This window comes from Mixophyes fleayi, chromosome 8 (genome assembly GCF_038048845.1).
Source record: "Mixophyes fleayi isolate aMixFle1 chromosome 8, aMixFle1.hap1, whole genome shotgun sequence".
Lineage (NCBI taxonomy): Eukaryota > Metazoa > Chordata > Amphibia > Anura > Limnodynastidae > Mixophyes > Mixophyes fleayi.
In genome coordinates this window covers 107,925,064-107,948,197 of record NC_134409.1, presented here as the reverse complement: position 1 = coordinate 107,948,197, position 23,134 = coordinate 107,925,064, and the positions used below count along the sequence as shown (strand labels likewise).

General features: G+C 37.0%; 1 protein-coding gene across 7 annotated transcripts in view; it reads right to left on the bottom strand.

Annotated features, from left to right (window-relative positions):
* The window catches only part of IQSEC1 (IQ motif and Sec7 domain ArfGEF 1), a 492,717-nt gene that overhangs the window by 386,664 nt on the left and 82,919 nt on the right, over positions 1–23,134 (bottom strand). For all 7 annotated transcript variants that reach the window (XM_075183135.1, XM_075183134.1, XM_075183122.1 and 4 more), the window contains exon 2: positions 9,903–9,932. In XM_075183135.1, the coding sequence (XP_075039236.1) occupies positions 9,903–9,932 (30 nt within the window). The remainder of the gene's footprint in view (positions 1–9,902; positions 9,933–23,134) is intronic.

Genomic DNA, 23,134 nt, shown 5'->3' with positions numbered 1-23,134 from the left:
TGAGGTTCCTATATCACAGATGCTAACAGCCACGGAAATATGTTACTCTGTGCGACCTTGGGAAGGTTACAGCATGTCAGCACTGACCACTAAAACTATTATTATGGCAGAAAGCGAGAACATAAACAAAGAAACATGCTAGTAGTAATAACGGAGTGCAGCTGTCCATGAATCACACTGGCTGCACAATAATGTTCCTTACCAAGATAACATGATGCCTTAAAAAAAATGGTAAGATCTTATTAACACGCACTACTCAAGAGAATTGGGTGATCCAATTAATTTGTAACTCAAGTTTCAATGATTGGCAGATTAATTCAGGAATCACACCTACTGGAGAATAAGGGCACCACAGTGTATAGAACATAGCATCAACAATTGTCACATACTATAGCCTTATAAAGTGAGTTTTACTTATCAAATAATAGCGTATGGGAGATATCTTATGTTTGCAGCCCTTATTCTAAAGGTTACCTCTAAATTCAACCAATAACAAACGGAATATAAAATAGAATAAGTATTATCGCAAACACTTAGAGCGAACAAAATGACTGCAATGTAAAGTTCTATTTCAAATAGTTTGCATCACTTTGAAAAATATCTTTTAGATATAAAGGGAGTTAACAGTCCATCGGCACAGATTCTACTTAGACTCTTCTAGGGGAAAACATCTGTGGATGCTATTTGTGACTTGTGACGTTCACTGTGACTATTAATGTTCTGGCCCTGACAGGAGTCATAACTAGAATTTCGTGGGCTCTATATAAAAATGTTGAAAGTTTCTAGGAAGAGAAACCCACCCCTCCCTTGCCTCCGCATTCTGTTCAAAAAGACTTGAATTTTGCCCCAGGTTAGAGCTGCCGGTCCTGGATTCCTCATCATACACTATTAATGGGAAGAACTTTACACTTTCGGGCCTTATTCATCAAGGCATGTGTCTGACGATTTTGTGCATATCGCACTCAAAATCCCTTGGCGTATGCCCAGAGCTGGGCCATATGCAACTAAAGGGTAATGAGAGACAGATGAAGCAAAAGGACACAAGTGGATGTGAAAGTCAGAAGAAGTAGAGGGAGTAGGTGTGAGGGCCTAGGAGGCGTAGGGTAGACAAGCATGAAGAGGTAGATTTTGAGTGAGAGTTTGAAGGATTGCAGGTTGGGGGAGAGTCTGGCAGGGAGAGGCAAGGAGTTCCCAAAAGGGGGTGCAGCATGGGAGAAGACTTGGAGACCGGAGTGAGAAGGGGTTATAAGAGGGGAGCGAGTTTAAGATCAGAGGTGGAGTGCAGTGGTCGAGCAATGGTGTATCTTGTGAAAAGGTCAAAAGACTTATGGAGGGCAAGCGAGTTAGGGATTTGTACTGGTGTGCAGCTTGAACTGAATTCTGGAAGGAATGGGGAGCCAGTGAAGGGATTTACACAGTGGGTCAGCAGAGGTGAAGCAGTAGGAGAGGAAAATTAGTCTAGCTGCAGTATTCAGGATATATTGTAGAGAGGGAAGCTGGCTTAGGGGAAGACCAATAAGGAAAAGGTTACAGTAGTCAGGCGTGGACCAGGGTTTTAGTTACTTCCTGAGTGAGGAATGGGAGTATTTTGCAATATTATGTAGAAGAAGACGACAAGACTGCAAGAGGGACTAGATGTGAGGCGTGAAGCTGAGGGTGGAGTCAAGGATTACACCAAGGCAATGGGCATGGGAAACAAGAAAGAGTGATGTTATTTCCTGTGAGGGAGCTATGGGAAGGGGCAGTGACATTAGCACAGGGAAAGATACCGAGCTCAGGTTTGAATATGTTAAGTTTGAGGAAGTGTTGGGTCATGCAATTGGAGATGGCAGAGTGACAGTTGGACACATGGGAGAGGAAATATCGGGGACACTGATAGAGAGAGGAAGAGGGGGGATCATAAGCCAGAAGAAGATACACTAAAGGATCAAATGTTAGTTTGAAGGCAAACCAGGAGAGGACAGTGTCAAGCAGGTCAAGAGATTGAAGGATGTTAAGAAGAAGAGCATGTCAAAAGCATCAGAGAGGTCAAGGAGAATAAGAAGGGAGACATGGCAACTTGTTGGTCATTGGTCACTTTTGTGAGAGCAGTTTTGGTAGAGTGAAGAACGTGGAAGCCAGACTAAAAAGGACCAACAACAGAGTGAGAGGAGAGAAAGTGGGTAAAATGACTGAAATAAAGTCGTTCAAGAATTTTGGAAGCAAAGGGGAGCAGATAATTGGAGGTGGTAGTTGGAGAAAGAGGAAGGCTCAAGAGAGGGTAGGGAGATAAGAATATGTTTGCAGGAGGCGGTAAGACAATGGTGGAAAGGCTAAAGAGGTGAGTAAGCACTAAGGAATAGAGAGCGGCAGTGTAGGAAACTGGGTGGAGGGGGCAGGTTGAGGAGAAGAGAAAGTGGAGAGTAAGGATCTGAACTTAGTTACAGGAACGAAGGAACTGATGGCAGCAAGGTGAGAGGTGGAGACCATAGGCATGGGGAGGTGGATCTGGCAAGAGGACAATTCATAGCTTTTCAGCTTCAAAGTACGGATTAATTCAAATAAATATAAAATAGATATATTATGATTGTTCTTACTTTTAATTTTATTTGGGGGGAGGTAGAGGGGGAGGGAGAGGGGGAGGGGGAGGGATGGTATCACTGTCTGCACTGTAGCATAGTACAATTATAGTGATTGAGTCACAATTTCACCCTTGTGCAAGCTATGAAAAATTCATAGCTTACACAAAATAAACTTGTGCATTGTTGTGCCCAGATGATTGTGCATCAAAATCTCAGTGGGTACATAAATACTAAGCTAAGACAAACAGCCCTTTGTTTTGGAGAGGCGGAAATTTATATGAATGATTGTGATCTACTTTAAATGAGGCGTACAAAAAATTGTTTCATCTGAAAATTCAGAAACAATTCCACATTTTGTAGAAAATGTTTTCATTAACTGGATCACCAAATGCTTGATCATTTCAGAAAATGTAATGTAATACCTATTTTGTGATGATACATAATAAACTCATTACATTTTTAATTACGAACATCTGTTCATATGTAGTGGCCAAAGGGTGGTAAATGACACCTGTTTCATATCTGTGGCCTCTATTCTTTTGATGCTACTTTAGCAGCAACATTTATTTTTATAGGGAAGGGTTTTCTTTTAAACAATACTATTAAAGAACAAAATAGACAAAGATTGGCACCTTAACATCTACTGGAAAATGTCCAACTGACTTTATATTAGTTGTGTTTGCAATTTAATATAACACTTTACTTTTGTTTCATTTCACAGAGGTGTGAGAGCCTATTGTATTAGTTTTTTTTTTCCAAACATGTCCATTTGTTAGTAAAGTCAAAGTTAAGGCTACACACACCAGAGGCAAATCAGAACTTGAGAAAAGTTTTAGTGGTATTGAGTACTTAAGGGGAGACTTCCTTAAAATCAGAGCTTTGAAAATAAATGTTGGTGGTGGCAGTTTTGGAATAATAGAGAGTTCAACATGTAATTTTGAGGGGTCCTTAATAACGTTTTGACAGACCAGGTATTCTTGTAGTGATCAACCCCTTGTCACATATATGTCATGCAGGCTCAGGTGAGTACTGGCTGTGACAGATAACTTTTAACAAATTCTTCTTTAATTAATTAGTTCAGTTTTTTGGTGGCTGGCACAGCTCTGGAGCCAAAGCAGGGGTTTCAGAAGCAGCCTTAAGAGTGAGCTATATAGGCTTGTCTTGGGTTTGGAGTCAACCAGGGAGAAGGACTATATACTTTGACAGATACAGTTCGGTCAACGCCAGAGGTACATTGTTTCCTGGACAGTGTTTTACAGGTTAGAAAGTGTTATTATACTTTACATTGTTTGGCCATCACTATTTAGTAAACTACATCCTGTGCAATGTGTACTCAGTGGTGATCAACAGTGAAGTGCAATAGATAGTGTTTATTTCCACTGGTTAGTAAGGGGACATACAATATAATTTTTGTTTCCTAATTTGAATAGTAACAACACAGGCTGGTTTGTGTCAGGTGTATCAGAAAATTAGCCACCCAATATGACAGAGGTGCTAAAATAAAGTCCTCAAGAACTATCACCATTTCATGTTTTCAGGATTTCCTTAATCATGCACAGGTGAGTTCATCTATGGGTCAGTAATTATCCCACCTGTTTCTGAAGGTGGAAATCCTGAAAACATGACCTGTTGGTAGTCCTAGGACTAGAGTTGAGCACCCCAGCAATATGGGTTGGTACAGGGTATCATATACTGTGTTATAGGGTGGGGTATGAGCTTGCGAATGACTGAATACTGACATTGACGTCAATTCAAAGGGCGACAGTTACATTGGTGCTATTAAGGGGGCAATGCGAGGACCTTGCGGCTGGATAATGTCCAACTCTTCCTAAAAAACATACAGCCGCCGGGTCCTGGCAGTGTCCCCTTAATAGCACCAATGTAACTGTTGCCCTTTGAATTGACGTCAATGTCAGTGTTGGGATGTTGTCTTGCCTGGATTCTCACCCGTCATTCTTTCATCAAGTCGATATTTGCTGCATGTCGTAATTACTACAGTCGTAATTCCTGTCGGAATTCAGCCATTAGCAAAAATGACTACCTCCGGTGTTATAGAATCAGCTTTTCTAACCAAGGCATCGCCACTCTGTAAAGATTGGTGAATTAAATCACATGGGTATGACCATTAATGCCTCTGCATGCTTTCCTTTGCTACAGTGCCATCTGACCTATCTCTATGTTGGTCACTACTAACGGGATAGTCATTCTGAAAAGAGAATAGTTGTGCAGTGCAACTTTTATTCCCTTACGATGGGTAAGCAGGAACTGTGTCAGAATTTGCACCAGGACACTTTAACAAGCTAATGCTTCCAATTAAAGTTTGGGCTCTTGACTTTAATCCCCATTCACCTCCAAATAGTCCTGATTTAAAAAAATTATATGTTGGTGTCAGGAGGCAATGACTGAGGCTAAGCTAGGGCTCAATCCACAAAGGCTACCACATGGTTTCCCTTGGGTACAACTTACAATAACATTATAATGATCCTTTCTAAACCTGTCACACAAAGTGATCAGAAGTCTGAATCCACAAAAATATATTCAGTTTTGCTAAAGTTATTCACTGGCAGAAACAAGACTGTATTGTGTAAACGCCTGATAAATTGGCATTATATTTTTTCAGGCACAGTAGTTTTGCCCAGTTAAGCATACAATATCATTTAGGTGGCTGAAGAATTGAGAATCACAGTAATGTGCAAGAGATTGCCAGTGAAAATAGAAGCAGAGGTCCGCAGAAATCTCAAAGTGCCATTGTTTCAGATACATATAAATGGTAATGTGCTGATTATGCTAATTTACTGATTACAATCAGTTTTGGGGACCTTTCACAAGCCAATTCCCAAATAACTTGACAGTACAGCAGCTATTACTGCCATGGAATGAAACCGCAGACAAGATCCCTTTAATGACTACTTTATTTCTGCCAGACATAACATTTGCTCAAATATATTTTTTTCCTGCTTTATATCATAGTGTAATTAATTCTTCAGCCAGACAGAATACAGTTAAAAGATTTATATTAATAACGTAACAGTTCAACAACTTTTCATTTCTTTCTCACACACAGATGTCATTATAAAAGCAAGCCATTGACAATATTTCACCATTTGCATCCACATAATGACACAGGACATTAAGCCATAATTGGACTAATAGAAACGGGTGAGATGTACACAAGTACTTTGGCATCTGCTGTCAATTTACATAGTCCATGCGTTCCAAACGTCGCTTATCTCGTTAGTTACAGTTGTGTGTTATTTAATCAGCACAAGTTTGGGCAGCACTAAATTTCATATATTAGATTGGTACCATGATAACCGGAATGGGTTTCATTTTGGTGTCCAGGTACAAATCACCAAAAAACTATGAAACTATGTTCTAAAGGCCTGTAAATGAGCACGGCTTTTATTCATCTGTGATTATATTGCTGAAAAATGACCTGTCACCAACTATCCTGCCCAAGCATATCACAGCAATGCAAGCATGCAACAACGTGTCACAGATAGCAATGTATTGCCTTATTACTGACCTTAATACAAATCCATTATTTAATAAAGGAACACACTGTTAATTCCCTAAAACTCCTTCATTCACTGTAGCAGAAAAAACAGGAACTAGCACTTCGCACCCCTGTATTTCAGCACAAGGTATGCTTTAGAGACACATTATTTAATCAGCCCAATAGCATGTAAAAGAACATCACTGTTGACGAGCACACGTAACTGAGCACAGTTCTGTTTCTAGGAACATGATGTTGGTGCAGTGGCCCTTGGCGAATATTTGCTCTTCCTCGTATAATTCGTACATGTAATAAAATATGCTATAGATAGCACAGTTGTAATATAACAGTACTGAAAATACATGTATAGGATGCAACAAAGGCACATATGTCAAAGAACAGGGCTGGACAGATCCTAGGCGTCAGGTAGCCGATACGCCTAACATATCACTGCTGATGCTAAGTTTCTGAGTGTCATTTCTATTGATGACAATAGATCCACATACTCCTTGCTTCCGAAAATATACTGCTGGCTCCAAGACTGGCTCCTGTATCCTATGTGCCGTCTGTGATACTATTTTACATATGTGCCTTTTGGGATATTGGGATATATATATATATATATATATATATATATATATATATATATATATATATATATGTATGTATAAGGGCATCATAGACGGCACATATGTATAATGACATCACAGAAGGCACATGTGTATAAGGGCATCACAGGAGGCACGTGTGTATAAGGGCATCACAGAAGGCACGTATGTATAAGGGCATCACAGAAGGCACGTATGTATAAGGGCATCACAGAAGGCACATATGTATAAGGGCATCACAGAAGGCACGTATGTATAAGGGCATCACAGAAGGCACGTATGTATAAGGGCATCACAGAAGGCACGTATGTATAAGGGCATCACAGAAGGCACGTATGTATAAGGGCATCACAGAAGGCACGTATGTATAAGGGCATCACAGAAGGCACATGTGTATAAGGGCATCACAGAAGGCACGTATGTATAAGGGCATCACAGAAGGCACATGTGTATAAGGGCATCACAGAAGGCACGTATGTATAAGGGCATCACAGAAGGCACGTATGTATAAGGGCATCACAGAAGGCACGTATGTATAAGGGCATCACAGAAGGCACGTATGTATAAGGGCATCACAGAAGGCACATGTGTATAAGGGCATCACAGAAGGCACGTATGTATAAGGGCATCACAGAAGGCACGTGTATAAGAGCATCACAGAAGGCACATGTGTATAAGGGCATCACAGAAGGCAAATATATAAAAGAACAGCATTATATAATGATAATAAACACAACAAAAGATTCAAGTTTTCAATAAACCAAATGTCTGGCACATTTTTAAACGGATACATTTTATTTCAAATTAAAACTAATAACAAACTACCGTATATACTCGAGTATAAGTCGACCCGAATATAAGCCGAGGCACCTAATTTTACTACATAAAACTGGGAAAACTTATTGACTCGAGTATAAGCCTAGGGTGGAAAAGAGCGCTAATTTAAAAACCTAAATAAAAATGATAGGTTCAATCTATGAAATCATTTTTAGCTAGATGACAAGGAACATTAATAAATGATGATAAAATCATTGGGTACAACCTAACCTAAATAAAGGGGTATATAAGGGGTAGGGATATAAATGTATGAACATGGTGGCTGTATTGTTTGTTTATTATGTAATTGCACTGTAAATTAAAGTTGTTTTTTTTTCACTTACCCGGCAGTGGAACGCATATGCGTTCCAACAACAGGAAGTTCGGCATTTGGAACGCAAGTTTGCGTTCCAAATGCCGAACTTCCTGTTGTTGGAACGCATATGCAGAAGTTGACAGCCGAGGGACCGCGGACACCAGGTAAGTTCACCCGTGTATAAGCCGGGTGCCCTTTTTCAGCATACAAAAGTATGCTGAAAAACTCGGCTTATACACGAGTATATACGGTACATTGAATATTTTGCATAATATAGATGTAATAGAATTATATGGCAGTTTATGCTGATGCCCTTCCACTTGCAGAAAGATCTATCTATCTATCTTTCTATCTCATACTTGCCCACTCTCCCGAAATGTCCGGGAGGCTCACAAATTCTAGGTAGGTCTCCCGGAAGATCATGCAATTCTCCCACATTATGCCTACTTCCTAGTGAAGTGGGCAGGATGGGAACCTCCATGATGTGATTTGAGAATCTCATAATTTTGCTGCCCCCCATGTCCATGCTTCTCGGGGCGGGGTCAAAATTACATGATTCTTTATGCCCCGTCCCTTCCATCCTCGCACTTCACCTCCCCTCCATGATCTATCTATCTATCCATCCATAATTAAAAACCATATTGTTTTAGGATAATTAGATCAAATGAGTATAATGTACCAAGGCAGCAGACATACGGGGGGGGGGGGGGGAATTCAATTGAAATTACTGTATTAATGGTAATTACGCACACTATTATCGCAATATCGGTAATAGTGCGCAGGCCGCGTTACTTTCGGAGGTAATGCGGCCAATTGAATTCCCCCTATGGAGCCATTTACAGACAGCACTATATCATTACACCTGACTGCACCCACTTTGGGCCAGGTACACACCTCTGCTTGCACCTATTTTATGCATATGTTCAACCAATTACGGCTGCTGGTATTTAACAATATATCACTGGTAACTTATATAACTTATACTCACCATTCTCATTATGTAACCCTTGCCTTAGCGTGAATATTATGCTCTTAAATTCTCCCTTGAGCATGTAAGATGAGAAGGTTTATATACATCATAAAAGTATGTATGGCTGAGTAAATTACACACAGCTTGACAATAAGAAAAAGAAGTTTGCTTTCTGCTCTAGACCAACTAGAAACATGACCATGTTTGCACCAGGCACAACCACACATGTAGCCAAATAACACTTCCATGTTTCCTTGTTCATCTCCATTTCAGTTCAGTTAAACAACAGATGGCTGCATTCCCATGACTATTTTTTTGAGTGTTTGTATAGTGCCGTGCACATTGGGCCTGATACATATTCGGACGTAAGACTGTTTGTGTGCCGTGTTTTGCGTGAAATAACTCTGCTCATGCACGGAAACAGACCATACTTCAATGAACGCATTTGCATACAAGTCATGTCTGAATGCAAATGACACGGCTGCCTACCACTCGAGATGTGGAATGGGGGGGGGGATTAATGTAGGTCGTTATGGTAAGGGTGTACCAAGGGGGATGCAACGCAGAAGCGGCATATCCATGTCCTGGATTTCTCGTAAGTACGCTTGGTTTCAACTGTAGCATTTGCACCAGCTACAGGACAGGTGTAAATGCCGACTAATAGTGATGACTGACAAGGCATAGTCTTTGATTGGAATATATTCGAAACTACACTCAAGTCCCATGCTCTTTTGTAAATGCAACTTATATGCAAGTTGCTTCCAAACATAAATCAGACCCATTGTGTGTTCTGTGCATAATAGCCCCCACATTCATCTTGCCCAGAATGGAAGACATTAGGATGCCCTAACACTGTGTGTTTCTTAAATGTGCAGAAAGTAACAGTAACCCATTGCAGCCAACCAATTGCTATCTATGCTATTTGATCCATGTTATTCGTGAAGCCTCATACACTGGTAATCAGGCATAGCAGAAAGACATTACATTAGCGTGAACAGTGATAAAGACATATTGCATCAACATGAAATCAGATATACACCTGTGTATATGATTTTAGTGCATGTGTGTATAAATAATTTGTAAGCAGGACGTGGGTGAAAGAAACATATCTATAAAAAGCAAAATGATAAATTACCTTACACTTCTTGTCACTTCTTCTTCATACCTGGAAAAGACAAATATTGGTTTATACAATATTGGATTATACTATTTTTAAATAAACATAATTTAAATGCTTTCTGATTCTTATCGTCCTTTCATACTCTACTAAGATTGTTCTATGGAGCCTTGTGGCAGAGACAGGGTACAAAGCATACAGGATGCACATATAACTGTTTCTGTCCAGTGGATTTTCTGGGTCCAAATGGAGCCAATGTTAATCTTGACTATGCAGAGATAATGAGGGCTAATAAGAAATGTGCAGTCCAGTGCGCCCTCTAGTGGCGGGCGCTTAGATATACTGTACCTAATATTCAATGTTATGGATGTAAAAGGACAACTGACATTTTATTTTATATTGACATCTAAGAGGAAACCAGGGGGTAAATGTATCAAGCTGAGAGTTTTTTCCGGCGGGTTTGAAAAACCAATCAGATTCCAGCTATCATTTATTTAGTACATTCTACAAAATGACAGCTAGAATCTGATTGGTTGCTATAGGCAACATCTCCAATTTTCAAACCCACCGAAAAACTCTCAGCTTGACACATTTAACCCCAGGAGCTAAAACTTTAAGATAAGTTAATTTCATTCAGTATCCATTAATGTTAGGGTAAGATGAGCTAAGATCAACTAAAAAGCCCCCATGGTAAAGACTTTACAGAACAATAGCCTTCCAAGGGATCTTATAGTGCTGGGGTACAAGAAGCCTATGAGCACTGAGGCACATAGAAAACACAATAGGAATCAGTCTCTGGCTTCTATTAAAATAACTGTATATATGTACTAATAACCTTCAGTTCTGGAGGCATAGTTGGCCAAAAGGGAGATATACAAACCAATTTGCACATCTACGTCCACAATTTCTTAAATGAAAATAAAAATATATATAAAAATGTTGGTGTATGTGAGGTAATGCTATTTTTTAGCAGTGATATTTAAATGGCTTCAGTTATAGAAAGGCTCCTGTTGTATGCCATCAAGCAACAGACAGATGCAAATTATAATGTAGATTATGGTAAATTCTGGGGATAAATGTTGAAAATAAAAGCATTGATCTTCCTTTGCAGGGTTGGTGAAAGTATGCAATAGCATTTGGCATCATGCAAATTATGGAAAGATCAGCTAAATGTACAATTTTGAACAAGAACTGTGGGATTGAATGACAGATAAAATACATAAAAATAGATAAATAAATGTTTAAAGAGAACCTGTCACTTTTGCGTTAAATTGTTTCCTACATAGTGCAATATTTATATGTTTAAAAAAAAAAAAGCCTGCATCTTTCTATGCTCCCCCTGCCCAGGAGAGAGCACAGAATAACAGGGCACGTTATATGAAAATCCCCTGGCCCAACGTCACAGTCGGACCACATACTGATCTGTCTCAGGTGGTCTCATTCCTACATCCCAGCTCTCCTGCCTCACGGGTGGAGGGAGCATCCAAAAATGTCCTTTTATTTCTAATGTAGTGAGAAAAGGCAATATGTAAAAACAAAATATTCTCAGAAGTGACAGGTCCTCCTTTAAAACATGTTTTATTTATTATATGGATAGATGGAAGGATTTGTGATAGGATTGAAAGGGAACTCCACCAAGGTTATCTGTATGCTGGAACTTTCTACATTTTCATAATTATTAATTTAAGCGAAAGTCTTTATTATATAATAATTGTTATTATTAATAACATTATAACATGTCATATTATTCTATAATATTATAGAATGTAGTCATATTTTATCATATATAATTATATTTATAGAATTATAGAATAATCTTTATAGAATTATAGAATTACTATGTAACCTTAAAATTGTAGATATTCTATCATAGATAAATATTAAATATTATATATTGTTAAATAAAATATAATAAAAATCTGAAACTTTGTGTCTATCGAAGAATCGAGCTCATATTATAGACAAAGTAATAGAAAAAAATAAGAATAAAATTGATATTCAAAGGTAGCATTAAATTAAGGGGGTGGTTGGTCAACATATGAAGAAAAGTACACATACATGGCCAATAACTGGGGTAAAGACATGAATGAATGAATGAATGATTGAATGAATGAAATGTATGTGTTTCTTACGCTTCTTACAAATAATAATAAATAAGAAATGCTTAGAAATAGCATCTTGAGTCTCCACTGCAATAGTGCCTTCAATGGGCAAATTATCATGAAAATGTTAATATTAACACGCTTACTAATGAGAAACTTGTGAACTATGCACCTCAGACAGACCCCTGGGGTACTATTAATTTGAGCAGCAAGAAGAAGAATTAAATAACATGTCTCATTCCTACATCCCAGCTCTCCTGCCTCACGGGTGGAGGGAGCATCCAAAAATGTCCTTTTATTTCTAATGTAGTGAGAAAAGGCAATATGTAAAAACAAAATATTCTCAGAAGTGACAGGTCCTCCTTTAAAACATGTTTTATTTATTATATGGATAGATGGAAGGATTTGTGATAGGATTGAAAGGGAACTCCACCAAGGTTATCTGTATGCTGGAACTTTCTACATTTTCATAATTATTAATTTAAGCGAAAGTCTTTATTATATAATAATTGTTATTATTAATAACATTATAACATGTCATATTATTCTATAATATTATAGAATGTAGTCATATTTTATCATATATCTATCTATCTATATATATATATATATATATATATATATATATATATATATATATCATATATAATTATATTTATAGAATTATAGAATAATATTTATAGAATTACTATGTAACCTTAAAATTGTAGATATTCTATCATAGATAAATATTAAATATTATATATTGTTAAATAAAATATAATAAAAATCTGAAACTTTGTGTCTATCGAAGAATCGAGCTCATATTATAGCCAAAGTAATAGAAAAAAATAAGAATAAAATTGATATTCAAAGGTAGCATTAAATTAAGGGGGTGGTTGGTCAACATATGAAGAAATACATGGCCAATAACTGGGGTAAAGATATGAATGAATGAATGAAATGTATGTGTTTCTTACGCTGCTTACAAATAATAATAAATATGAATTGCTTAGAAATAGCACCTTGAGTCTCCACTGCAATAGTGCCATCAATGGGCAAATTATGTAAAATGTTAATATTAACACGCTTGCTTCATATTACTAATGAGAAACTTGTGAACTATGCACCTCAGACAGACCTCTGGGGTACTATTAATTTAAGCAGCAAGAAGAAGATTTAAATAACATGTCTACCATAAACATAACTACAGAATGATCATATTCAAGGAAAAAAATATCATAACAGTTGGAGCAGCCTTTGTTGCATTGTTATAATTGAGCCTTGCAAATGATCTTGCAACAGTACTGCTCCATCTGTAAATAAAATCTTGTTAATGATGCATAATTGTGTAGACTTTGCAGCCTGTCACATTTTATCTAATTTTATATCATATATCTTGATGTGCAAAGAAATTTGGATTCTTGCTATCATCAACTGAACGTACACATCCCATCATGACACAAGCCGCCCATGCCAGGGCACAAACTGTTTCTAATAATACACAGCATATCATTTAACCAAAACTGTCATTTCCATCGGCATGTCAAAACATGAACAGCAAATACAAGGCAACAGGTTCCTCGTGAGTGCGGAACATGTAAAGTAATGGTGACACAATCACTGCATGCATTATTGTATTTCTATGTTGTTATATTTCTATGTAGCATCCACTGATTCAAAATGTAAACAAAGAAAATAAAAGAGACAGAGTATAGTCATAGTCCTTGAATTAAACAGTACACATATGATTCCAATAGCTACCACAGAACAACTGTATGCAACTAAGATTATAAAAACACATTGTATGGACAGTAGACATTAAAACAATTGTTATTAATGTAACTGATCTAAAAATTGCAAACCTCTTTTTATATAAATGATTATATTGTTAACAGAAGTTATGTAAAAGTTATTTAAAATTGTGGTCAAATAAATGTTTTAGGTGTTCTGACGTGAACTTTAATTGTACTTATGCATGTGCGTACCCTGCAGTCTGTTCTATGTGTCTACATACAGCAAGCACTGTTTAGGCAGGGCGTATTTCTACCCAGATTCAAACACATATCTTGAGATACACTTAGCTTTGGATATGGCACAACTATGCACAAGTTGCAAATTTATATCCAGCTTTCTTTAGGACATGAATCAGGTCCTCAGTTTGCATCAGAAGAAGCCATTCACAGAAATGAGCAAACAAAATGAGCAGTGACTATATCAAGTTCAATATTGAGGCCCTCTGCACATTTCTTCTCTTCCTGAGGCTGTGAATGCAGTACAAGACTGAACTAAGGCAGGATATGGGGACAAGTACAAATAAAACAGTGGTGGTAGAAGAAGCAGGAAACTCACATGCTGCACAGCTTTATAAGACTCTCATTAGAATTCACTCTGCACCTGGAAATATACCTATTGAGGATTACATACCTTGCTTTATTTCAAGCTTTATTAAGTATCAGAGATGCTCACGAGATGTTTATGTACAGAGAACAGAGACCTTGGCTCTTACGTGGACCACTTTTTGGTGATCAACAGTCCAAATTCTATAGATGTTCAATCCCAAGTTCAAGTGTTTGTTCAACTTGTCTCCTGTTGTTAACTAGTAGTGGATCCACTCACCAAGATTGTACATGAAAAAAAACGATCAGGAAGATATCAAAGTGCAACATGTATGATTCAATGTATTCAATGTCGCTCAAAACCCACTGAAACCCGTGCATGGAATAATGATATATGTAATCACCACGTGATACACTCCTTGATCCCTCTTGGATATGCACTTACAATCAGCAGATGAATATTGCGCATTTAATATCCAATGACCATATGACAATTTCTTCCCAAATCTGATTTTCCACTTCATCCAGAAGTGACTTAAATATGAAAGAAAGAATCTCTTATAGTGTAAAATCTTTATTATGGTAAAAATACAAAACTAAATAAAACGCGTGATCTCAAAAACATATGCAAATCCAAAGAGTTCAGTGAGGATGGACTCTTACCCTCAAGCTGATAATAACGGGCATATAGATAGATTGAAATTCCCGGAGAAACCCCAGAGCCGCCGGTTTAATATCAACAGGTCCCACAGAACCAGAGAAGATAAGAGAAAAATTCTCACTGTGCGCGTCTGACGTCACCTCCTCCTTGCCGACGCGTTTTGATTATCAAATTTTTATCAAAGCATGGTAGGTGAACACATGAACATAGCTAGATGCAATTATAACAACCAATCATTGGCTTACAAAGACATACCAATATGATGTACTAAAACTTTCACTCTTACATGAATGAAGTCTAGTAAGAAAAACATAATGGTCCCTTTGGAGTGGTTGTGACATCTGAAAAATATCCTAAATGAACTGGAAAATGTAAAATATAAATGGGTCACGCATATTCCTTAAGGATACATAAAGTCCTAAGCATGTACAAATGACATAATATATAAACAATAAATGACATATTACAAAAAATAAAGTACAATGCAATTCAATGCTGTCTAAGGGTGAATAAACAAGACCCATACTATAAGATCTTATAGTCCATATAAAAAACAAATGATCTCCTATAAATCCCAAACTGGCTAAAAATAAGATGAAATTTGAAAGGGTTCTTAGGGGAGAATTACCCTGAATAACTCTCCTACTAGTGATGATACTAAACGAACCAGCCCCTATCGCCCTATGAAAGATCCTCCCAGGAATACTTTCATATATGGGGAATGCCAACATATAAACAATAATTAGGAACATGTAACATAATTTACTTGTGTCTAATATATAAAATCTCCCCCTAATGGGGTGGAAAACGGAAGAAAAATAGGAGCATAAAAAAGAGGAATCCGGACCTAGCGCATTTATCTACAATCATTATTTACTCCAGGAACCCCTTTATTTCAAAGTCTGCATTTAAACCTTTCAGAACCAAAGTGTCCATAGAGTAAATCATTTTCATTTCTACCTTGGCTAGATCCCTTTTTGACTCTTTCTTCCTCCAATCCCCCCAAACTTTCTTTAGACCGCAAATTTTTTTAATATAGCTGACATCACATTCATGTGTGTCTTTAAAATGAGCTGACAATGTGTGCTGGTTATAACCTCTCTTAATATTTCTTATGTGTTCATTCCATCTATCTTTGAGTTTTCTTCCAGTCCTACCTATATACTGTTTACCACAAACACATTCAACCAAATACACACAATTTTTGGTATTACATGTTATATGGTCTTCCACTTTATATATCTGGCCATTAGAATTCGATTTAACCTCTGTAATTTTTGCGGAACAACACGCAGTATTTCTGCATGCTCCGCATGACTCACATCTGAAAAACCCTTTGGTTTTAACTAGATCTCTATACGGTTTGGTGGTCACACTTTTAACTAACGTATCCATGAAAGTAGGTGCTCTTCTATATATGAAACGTGGTTTCTCTGGGATAATATCTTGTAAATCCACATCACTCTTCAGAAGAGACCAATGGTGATTAATAATTCTCTTTATATCTTTATACTGTGTATTATATTGAGTTATAAATGGCAAATTTGATCTTAAATCATTGTTACCAAAATTTTACCTTTTGGGGATAAGTAGATCTTCCTTCTTCATATTCTGTACTTTATTGATCACCTCGTCTAATACTTCCTCCTGATACCCTTTTTCCACAAAGTTATCCTTTAAAGTTTGCGCTTGTATTTGAAATATTCCTACCTCTGTGCAATTGCAACTAATTCTTTGAAATTGACCCACGGGGATATTCTCAAGCCACTTTACATAATGGTTACTGTTCTTGGGGATAAAAGAATTGGAATCTGTAGGTTTATTGTAATTTTTGTGAACAGTCTACCATCCTCAATATAAATGTTCAAATCTAAAAAATGGACTTCATCTTTACTTATGTCAAATGTTAACTTGATATTAAAGGAGTTCTCATTTAATTTCTGACAGAAACTACATAAGGAAGCATCATCCCCCTTCCAAATGAAAAGATATTGTCGATAAAACGATGCCAGGAAACTAGATTCGCCACCACGGTGTTATCACTCGAGATAAAATTCTCTTCCCACCATCCCATAAACATATTGGCATAACTGGGGGCGAATCTGGTTCCCATTGCAGTGCCCTGTAATTGTAGATAAAAATTATCCGAATACCAAAAAAAATTATTCCTAAGGATGAACTCTATACCTTCCATCACAAAATCTTGCTCATCATTACTCATTTTGGAGAGGCTCAAAAAATATTTCACCGCCTCCATCCCTTTCTCATGGCTAATGATAGCATATAATGAGCCAACATCAGCAGTAACCAACGTGTACAAATTCTGCCATGTGATGGTGTCCAATATTTTCAAAATGTCTATCGTAACTTTTAGATATGATCTAATAGAAGTCATAAATGATTGAAGATAACGATCTAAAACTTGAGATATTTTTCCAAAAATGAATGTAACATTTTAACAATACTTTCTGATGGATTCCCCTTTAATAATTTGTTCGTGTCTGTATCACTAAGTTGTCTTAAAATTTCTTTGTGATATTTGATTTTATTCTGCACAACCATACTTCCTCCCTTATCTGCCGGTTTGACTACTATTTTGTTATTTAAATGAAGACCTTTCAATGCTTCCCTTTGCTTCTCATTCATGTTTAAACCCCTAGGATGTCTTCTAGGTTAAAGATTCTGCAGATCGTTGTTAACTAACCTTTCAAATGTTTATAGGTCCTTTCCAAAAAGTTGGAAAAAAAGTTGATTTCTTTTTGAAGCTACCCGCTCCTTTATTTCCAACATCTTATCTCTCACCTTTTTGAAAAAAATAATTTAAAGACAGTTTTCTACCAAACTACTGAAGATCAATGAATATATTGAAAGAGTCCGTTTTGTTACAGCGTGAAAATTTGAGTCCTTTCTTTAGCACATTATTTTCCTCCTCAGTAAGGAGATGAGAACTTAAATGGTAATTTTTTTATTATTATTATTAATCAAAGGTTCGGATCTCTTTATATTTGATCTCTTCTTTTTATCCGATCGGTCCTCCTTCCTATTTCGTTTGGTACCTCCCCTTTTTCACTCTTGATTCTATAGTTGTTCTTCCTGTGAATCAATCCGATTTTCCTAAACAAAAATTCCTGCTCATTAAGGGCCTCATATCTATTGTTATTTGTGATATGAAATCTCCTGGAGGAGAGACTTCTCCTATTGGTAATATGATTAACTTTTCTATTTTGGTACCTAGAACGTGTACTTCCCACAGTTCTCCATTCATTTCTTTCTACCTTATGATCATACCTTGGTAGGGTATATTTATCGTATGTAACCAAATGTCTCCTATTCCCCCTATCTTTATCCCTCATCAATTCCTGATGATATGATTCTCCCTTTTATTTCTCATTAACCCTCCAATGTGGTGTAGCGTATTGTCGCCTAACATAATTGTTCTCTATTGGAGTTTTTTCTCTTTTATAAACTCCTGCACGTGTCTTGGGAGTAACACATATATGGTTAACTACTTGAGCATCCTCTTTATCTCTTTTTAATTTTCTAAATTTCCTTTCCATAATTTCTTTCTTCTGTTTCCCTAGTTTTCAACAATAATTTCCTCCAATTCTTTAAAATCTTCCAAATCTGAAAACGGGGAAATAAGTGATTTCAATATGTCTATCTCTTCATTTACCAATGCCAATTCCTTCTTCCTTCCACTGACAATTAATTCCATCAAAGAAAAGGAACAGTTGTTTAAAATTATATGCCAATTATCAATGAATTCCTTAGAATCTGAATTAAAAGAAGGTACTTTAAGTAATTTTAAACCTCTTGGAATTATATGGTCTGCCAAATATTTCTCCAAAGTGACTATTTCCCACCACATTTTGCTCTCCTTAATCAGTTTCCTCTCTAACCTTAGCATCATGCCTTCTAAATTGTCTTCAAAATAATTAAAATCATCCTTATCATCATACATTTTCAGAAGATGTTCAAACTGAAACTTTCAATTTTCCTTATAACTAAACATGGTGACTGCTGCTAGCGTTACCAGATACGGATAAAATGTAAACAAATAATAAATAAACTGGATACACCTGCGCAATCAAACCTAATGCTGCCCTCAGATCTTCCCCACACAATCCCCTATGTGTCAGAAAAAGAAAAAAAACACAGAAAGAAAGAGACATCTCTTTCGTGGACCACTTTTTGTTGAGCAACAGTCCAAACAAATTCTATAGATGTTCAATCCCAAGTTCATGTGTTTGTTCTTGAACTTGTCTCCTGTTGTTGGGATTGAACATCTATAGAATTTGTTTGGACTGTTGATCACCAAAAAGTGGTCCACATAAGAGACTTCGTCCCATATTGTCTATAACCAGAAGTGCGTCTCTTTCTTTCCATTTTTTTTTTCTTTTTCAGATTATATAAATTGTTCTAATTGCCTTGACCTTTTCACTGAAGAGTTGAATCCAGAGTAGAGAAAGCTGTGCAGTAGCCCACATGAGGTAATTAGCTAGATTGTTGTTCTTAGCAGAGAGCTGCTTACAGGAAGTGAGTGGTGTTTGTAGCTGTCATTGTGAATAGTTTTCTGAAGTTAGTTTTGTGAATCCTCACAGTAATTATTTTTTGACAGCTGTCATCTGGAACTAGAGTTGTGAATCCTCACACCTATAACATTTGATAGTGTAATTCCACAGTTATTTCTTCTACACTTCAAAAACACCAATTTCTGTGACCATTATCAGAGGCTTTATGCTCTGCTGGCAAAAAATTACTGATGGTTCTTTTAAAATATTTTCCGACATGAATGAGGGCATGTTATATCACTTGCAGCATCTTCTTCACAGTGTAATACCTCATAGTAAGCAGACATTTCCTTGCTTTACCAGTTACTTACTCTCGATTGGTTGTTACAAGCTTATTTGGGACCTTCAATTTACAGATTTGTTCTGTTTAATTCTAGAGTTTCACTTTTTGTCTACCATATCATTAACTTTATGGTGTTTTCAACTAACTTTAGTCTACTGTGCCATCTATATTTGATTATCCTGATGACACCAGACACAAAAATCTCCTATACTATTTTGCATGACACCTGCTATATTTTTCCTCCCTTGAGACCCTCTAGAAACAAGATACTTCCAGTAGCTTAAATCCAGAGATTAATTTAAAGTGTGGTGCCTTAATGTTACCTATACTAATTTGAGCTATATTGCCTATCATGCCCATGTCTAAAAAATGTGCCCTTTTCTGGTGTTATTCCCTATGGTTTTTCAAACCATGTGGTTTGAGTTTTCAGCCTCTAAACAACAGATCAGTAAATCCTGTGTCTTGAAGCATATGATGTACTACTATTTGCAAACAATAGTACTATGTGTCAGTAGACAGACTTCCTGTGATCACCTGTCAAAGGTTATAGCAGTTTAAGCAGGCACTTTGGGGTAAAGTTGTCAAGCTGTGAGTTTCCAGTGGGTTTGAAAAGTGGACATATTGCCTATAGCAACCATATTCTAGTTATCATTTATTTAGTACATTCTACAAAATGATAGCTAGAATCTGGTTGCTATTAGGGATGCACAGGCTCGGTTTTTTGAAAACAGAGCCCCCCAAACTTCACCAATTCGAGTACCGAGACGGCTCGGCACTTTCCAGCGTTCTCGGAACTGAAATCAAGGCAAAACATCATCAGTGCGTCATGGGATCGTGCGAGTTTTGGATTCCATAAGTACCTCCCTCCACGGAGATCTGGCGCCATTTCTCAGGCAGAAACAGGAGGGGTATTGGAAGCATTATTGGCAGTCTCCAGTGCCATTACTCATTATCATTGCTCACACAGAAACAGGAGGGGTGGTAGTGTTCTTATCAGTCTCCAGTGACATTGCTCTGTGCCTTTGCGAACACAAAAAGAGGGGTTGCAGAAAGTGTTCTTTCCATTCTCCAATCTCCAGTGACATTGCAGAGTGCCCATTGCTCACACAGAAACAGAAGGGCATAGGAAATGGGAAAAGACCAGAAATGTGTAGTTGGGGCACTCATATGGTTATACTTTTTAAAATCTGCATATAAACTTTATTGATACAAATTCAAAACTTTACACAATACATAAGGATCAAAACAAAATTCAATTTTATTAGAAAAATAATAAAAAAAGTGTGTAGTTATCAAATGGCAAAAACTACAGTTGAATGTTAAAACTGCAGTTAACCACAGCATGTCACGCTGCTGTTATAAAAAATGTGCTCCTAAGAATAGATGCTAAATTACTCCTATCTAAAGTATAGCCTGTTTATCTGATTCTCAACACTACCAAAATATCTATCTAAATTAGGTCACTATGAACAACTGAGAAAAAAATAAGGTGCTAAACGACAATAAAATAATAAAAAATAGATCACCACCAGACCTTACTGCAGCTGTATAGGGAAAATGATCTTCCCACAAAAGATATAACCAAGAGAAAAGAACAGCGGAAAACAAGTACTGTGGGAAATAAAATAAAATCTACACTTAAATATTAAATTTAGGAGCAAACAGCAGCATATAATAAAAATAAAACAATATTTATTGTCCAAAATGAAAGTAATAAAACCAGCAAACACTCAAAGTGCTAGTGATGAATTGCAAAATCAGATCAACAATATACTTAAGATTAGATATATAAATATAAATAGTCGTAAATAAAAGAGTATACTCAGATCATAGATATATTCTTAATCACTGACATTCAAACTTTCCAGCATAAATATATAAAATGCAGTAATAGGAATACGCTCAGTTCTTTCCAAAAACCTGTGGCATAAAATCAACTGTATATTATATAACCTTATTAACGATCCAGACCCTCAAAAACTATGATTATAGCTGGAATTCATTAATTAGGGAAAATTGTCCCAAACTGTATTATTATTATTATATCGTAAATTTGTAAGTCACCACAGTGCTCCGCAGCGCCGTACAGTAGGGAAAACAGTACATACATAAAACAGGGACATACAATGTAGACAAAATAAATGCAGATATGAAAACAAAGCATATGAAGGACTCTGCTCCTTAGAGAGCTTACATTCTAAGTGGAAGAGGGCACAGCTGAAAGAAGAGGAGCAAATGTGGCTCAGAGTGGAGATTGGGACAGTTGTGAGGGTGCATTAGTGTCAATAGTGTTATTAAAGTAATTTTATCGTTTTCCAATAAGCATTGTCTAAGCGATTTCTTGTGTTTCCAAAGCACTAACAATTTATTTAACAGATGCAAAAGATTTAGCAGTTCAATACATAATTATAATACAGTACAGCCGATACCAAATACATACATACCGCCACGCCCATTGTGCTCGCTGCACTCCGCTGGTACCAGCTACAGTACTTCACTCCAGAAGACTGTGGTCAGAGATGACTCCAGCTGGTCCCAGGGAGCTTGTATATATATACTCAGTGTCACAGAGAAAACAATACAGATGATGTGGCTTGCTTCTATAGGTCCAGGCTTCAGGAGGGTCCAGTGTAAACAGGTCAGAGGCCAGTTCATACAACCCCCTCCAAGGGTGAGGGTCAATATTCCAGATGATTCTCCCGCCCAGAAACCAGTTTAAGCTAGTCTATTCACAATACACAGTCAGTAACATTTTAAACATTTATTCCCTAACTTTGCTAACTAGAGTATGCAACGTGCGATCCCTTCGGCGAATGAACATGACAACTGCGGATAAATAGGGGATTAAAATTATACTAATCATGACATCTTTCCTGTAACCTGAATCTTAAATATCACTAGAGTGTACATATAACCTTAATATATATATATATATATATCTATCTATAAACTAAATACCATCTGCTCATAAATCAATGTGGAATAGAACCATTATAAATATGAAATACATAAATAAATGAATGTGAAAGTGCAAGTGTAAGTGCGCATTTTATCGTGTGATCGCGCCATGCTACGTGTTACGTGCGTACTGATCGCAATCGCACGGTAAAACAATATTAACCAATATATTTTCGTTCATCCAATTATACGACTTCGACAGTGTTATCGGAGATAAGGTCACCTCTAAAAAAGAGATGGGTTTTCAAAGAGCATCTAAAGATTTGAAGGCTGTAAGAGAGTCTGATTGAGCGTGGCAGGAAATTCCATAAGTGGATAGCAGCACAGAAGAAGTCTTGTAGGCAGGCCCGGCGCTCC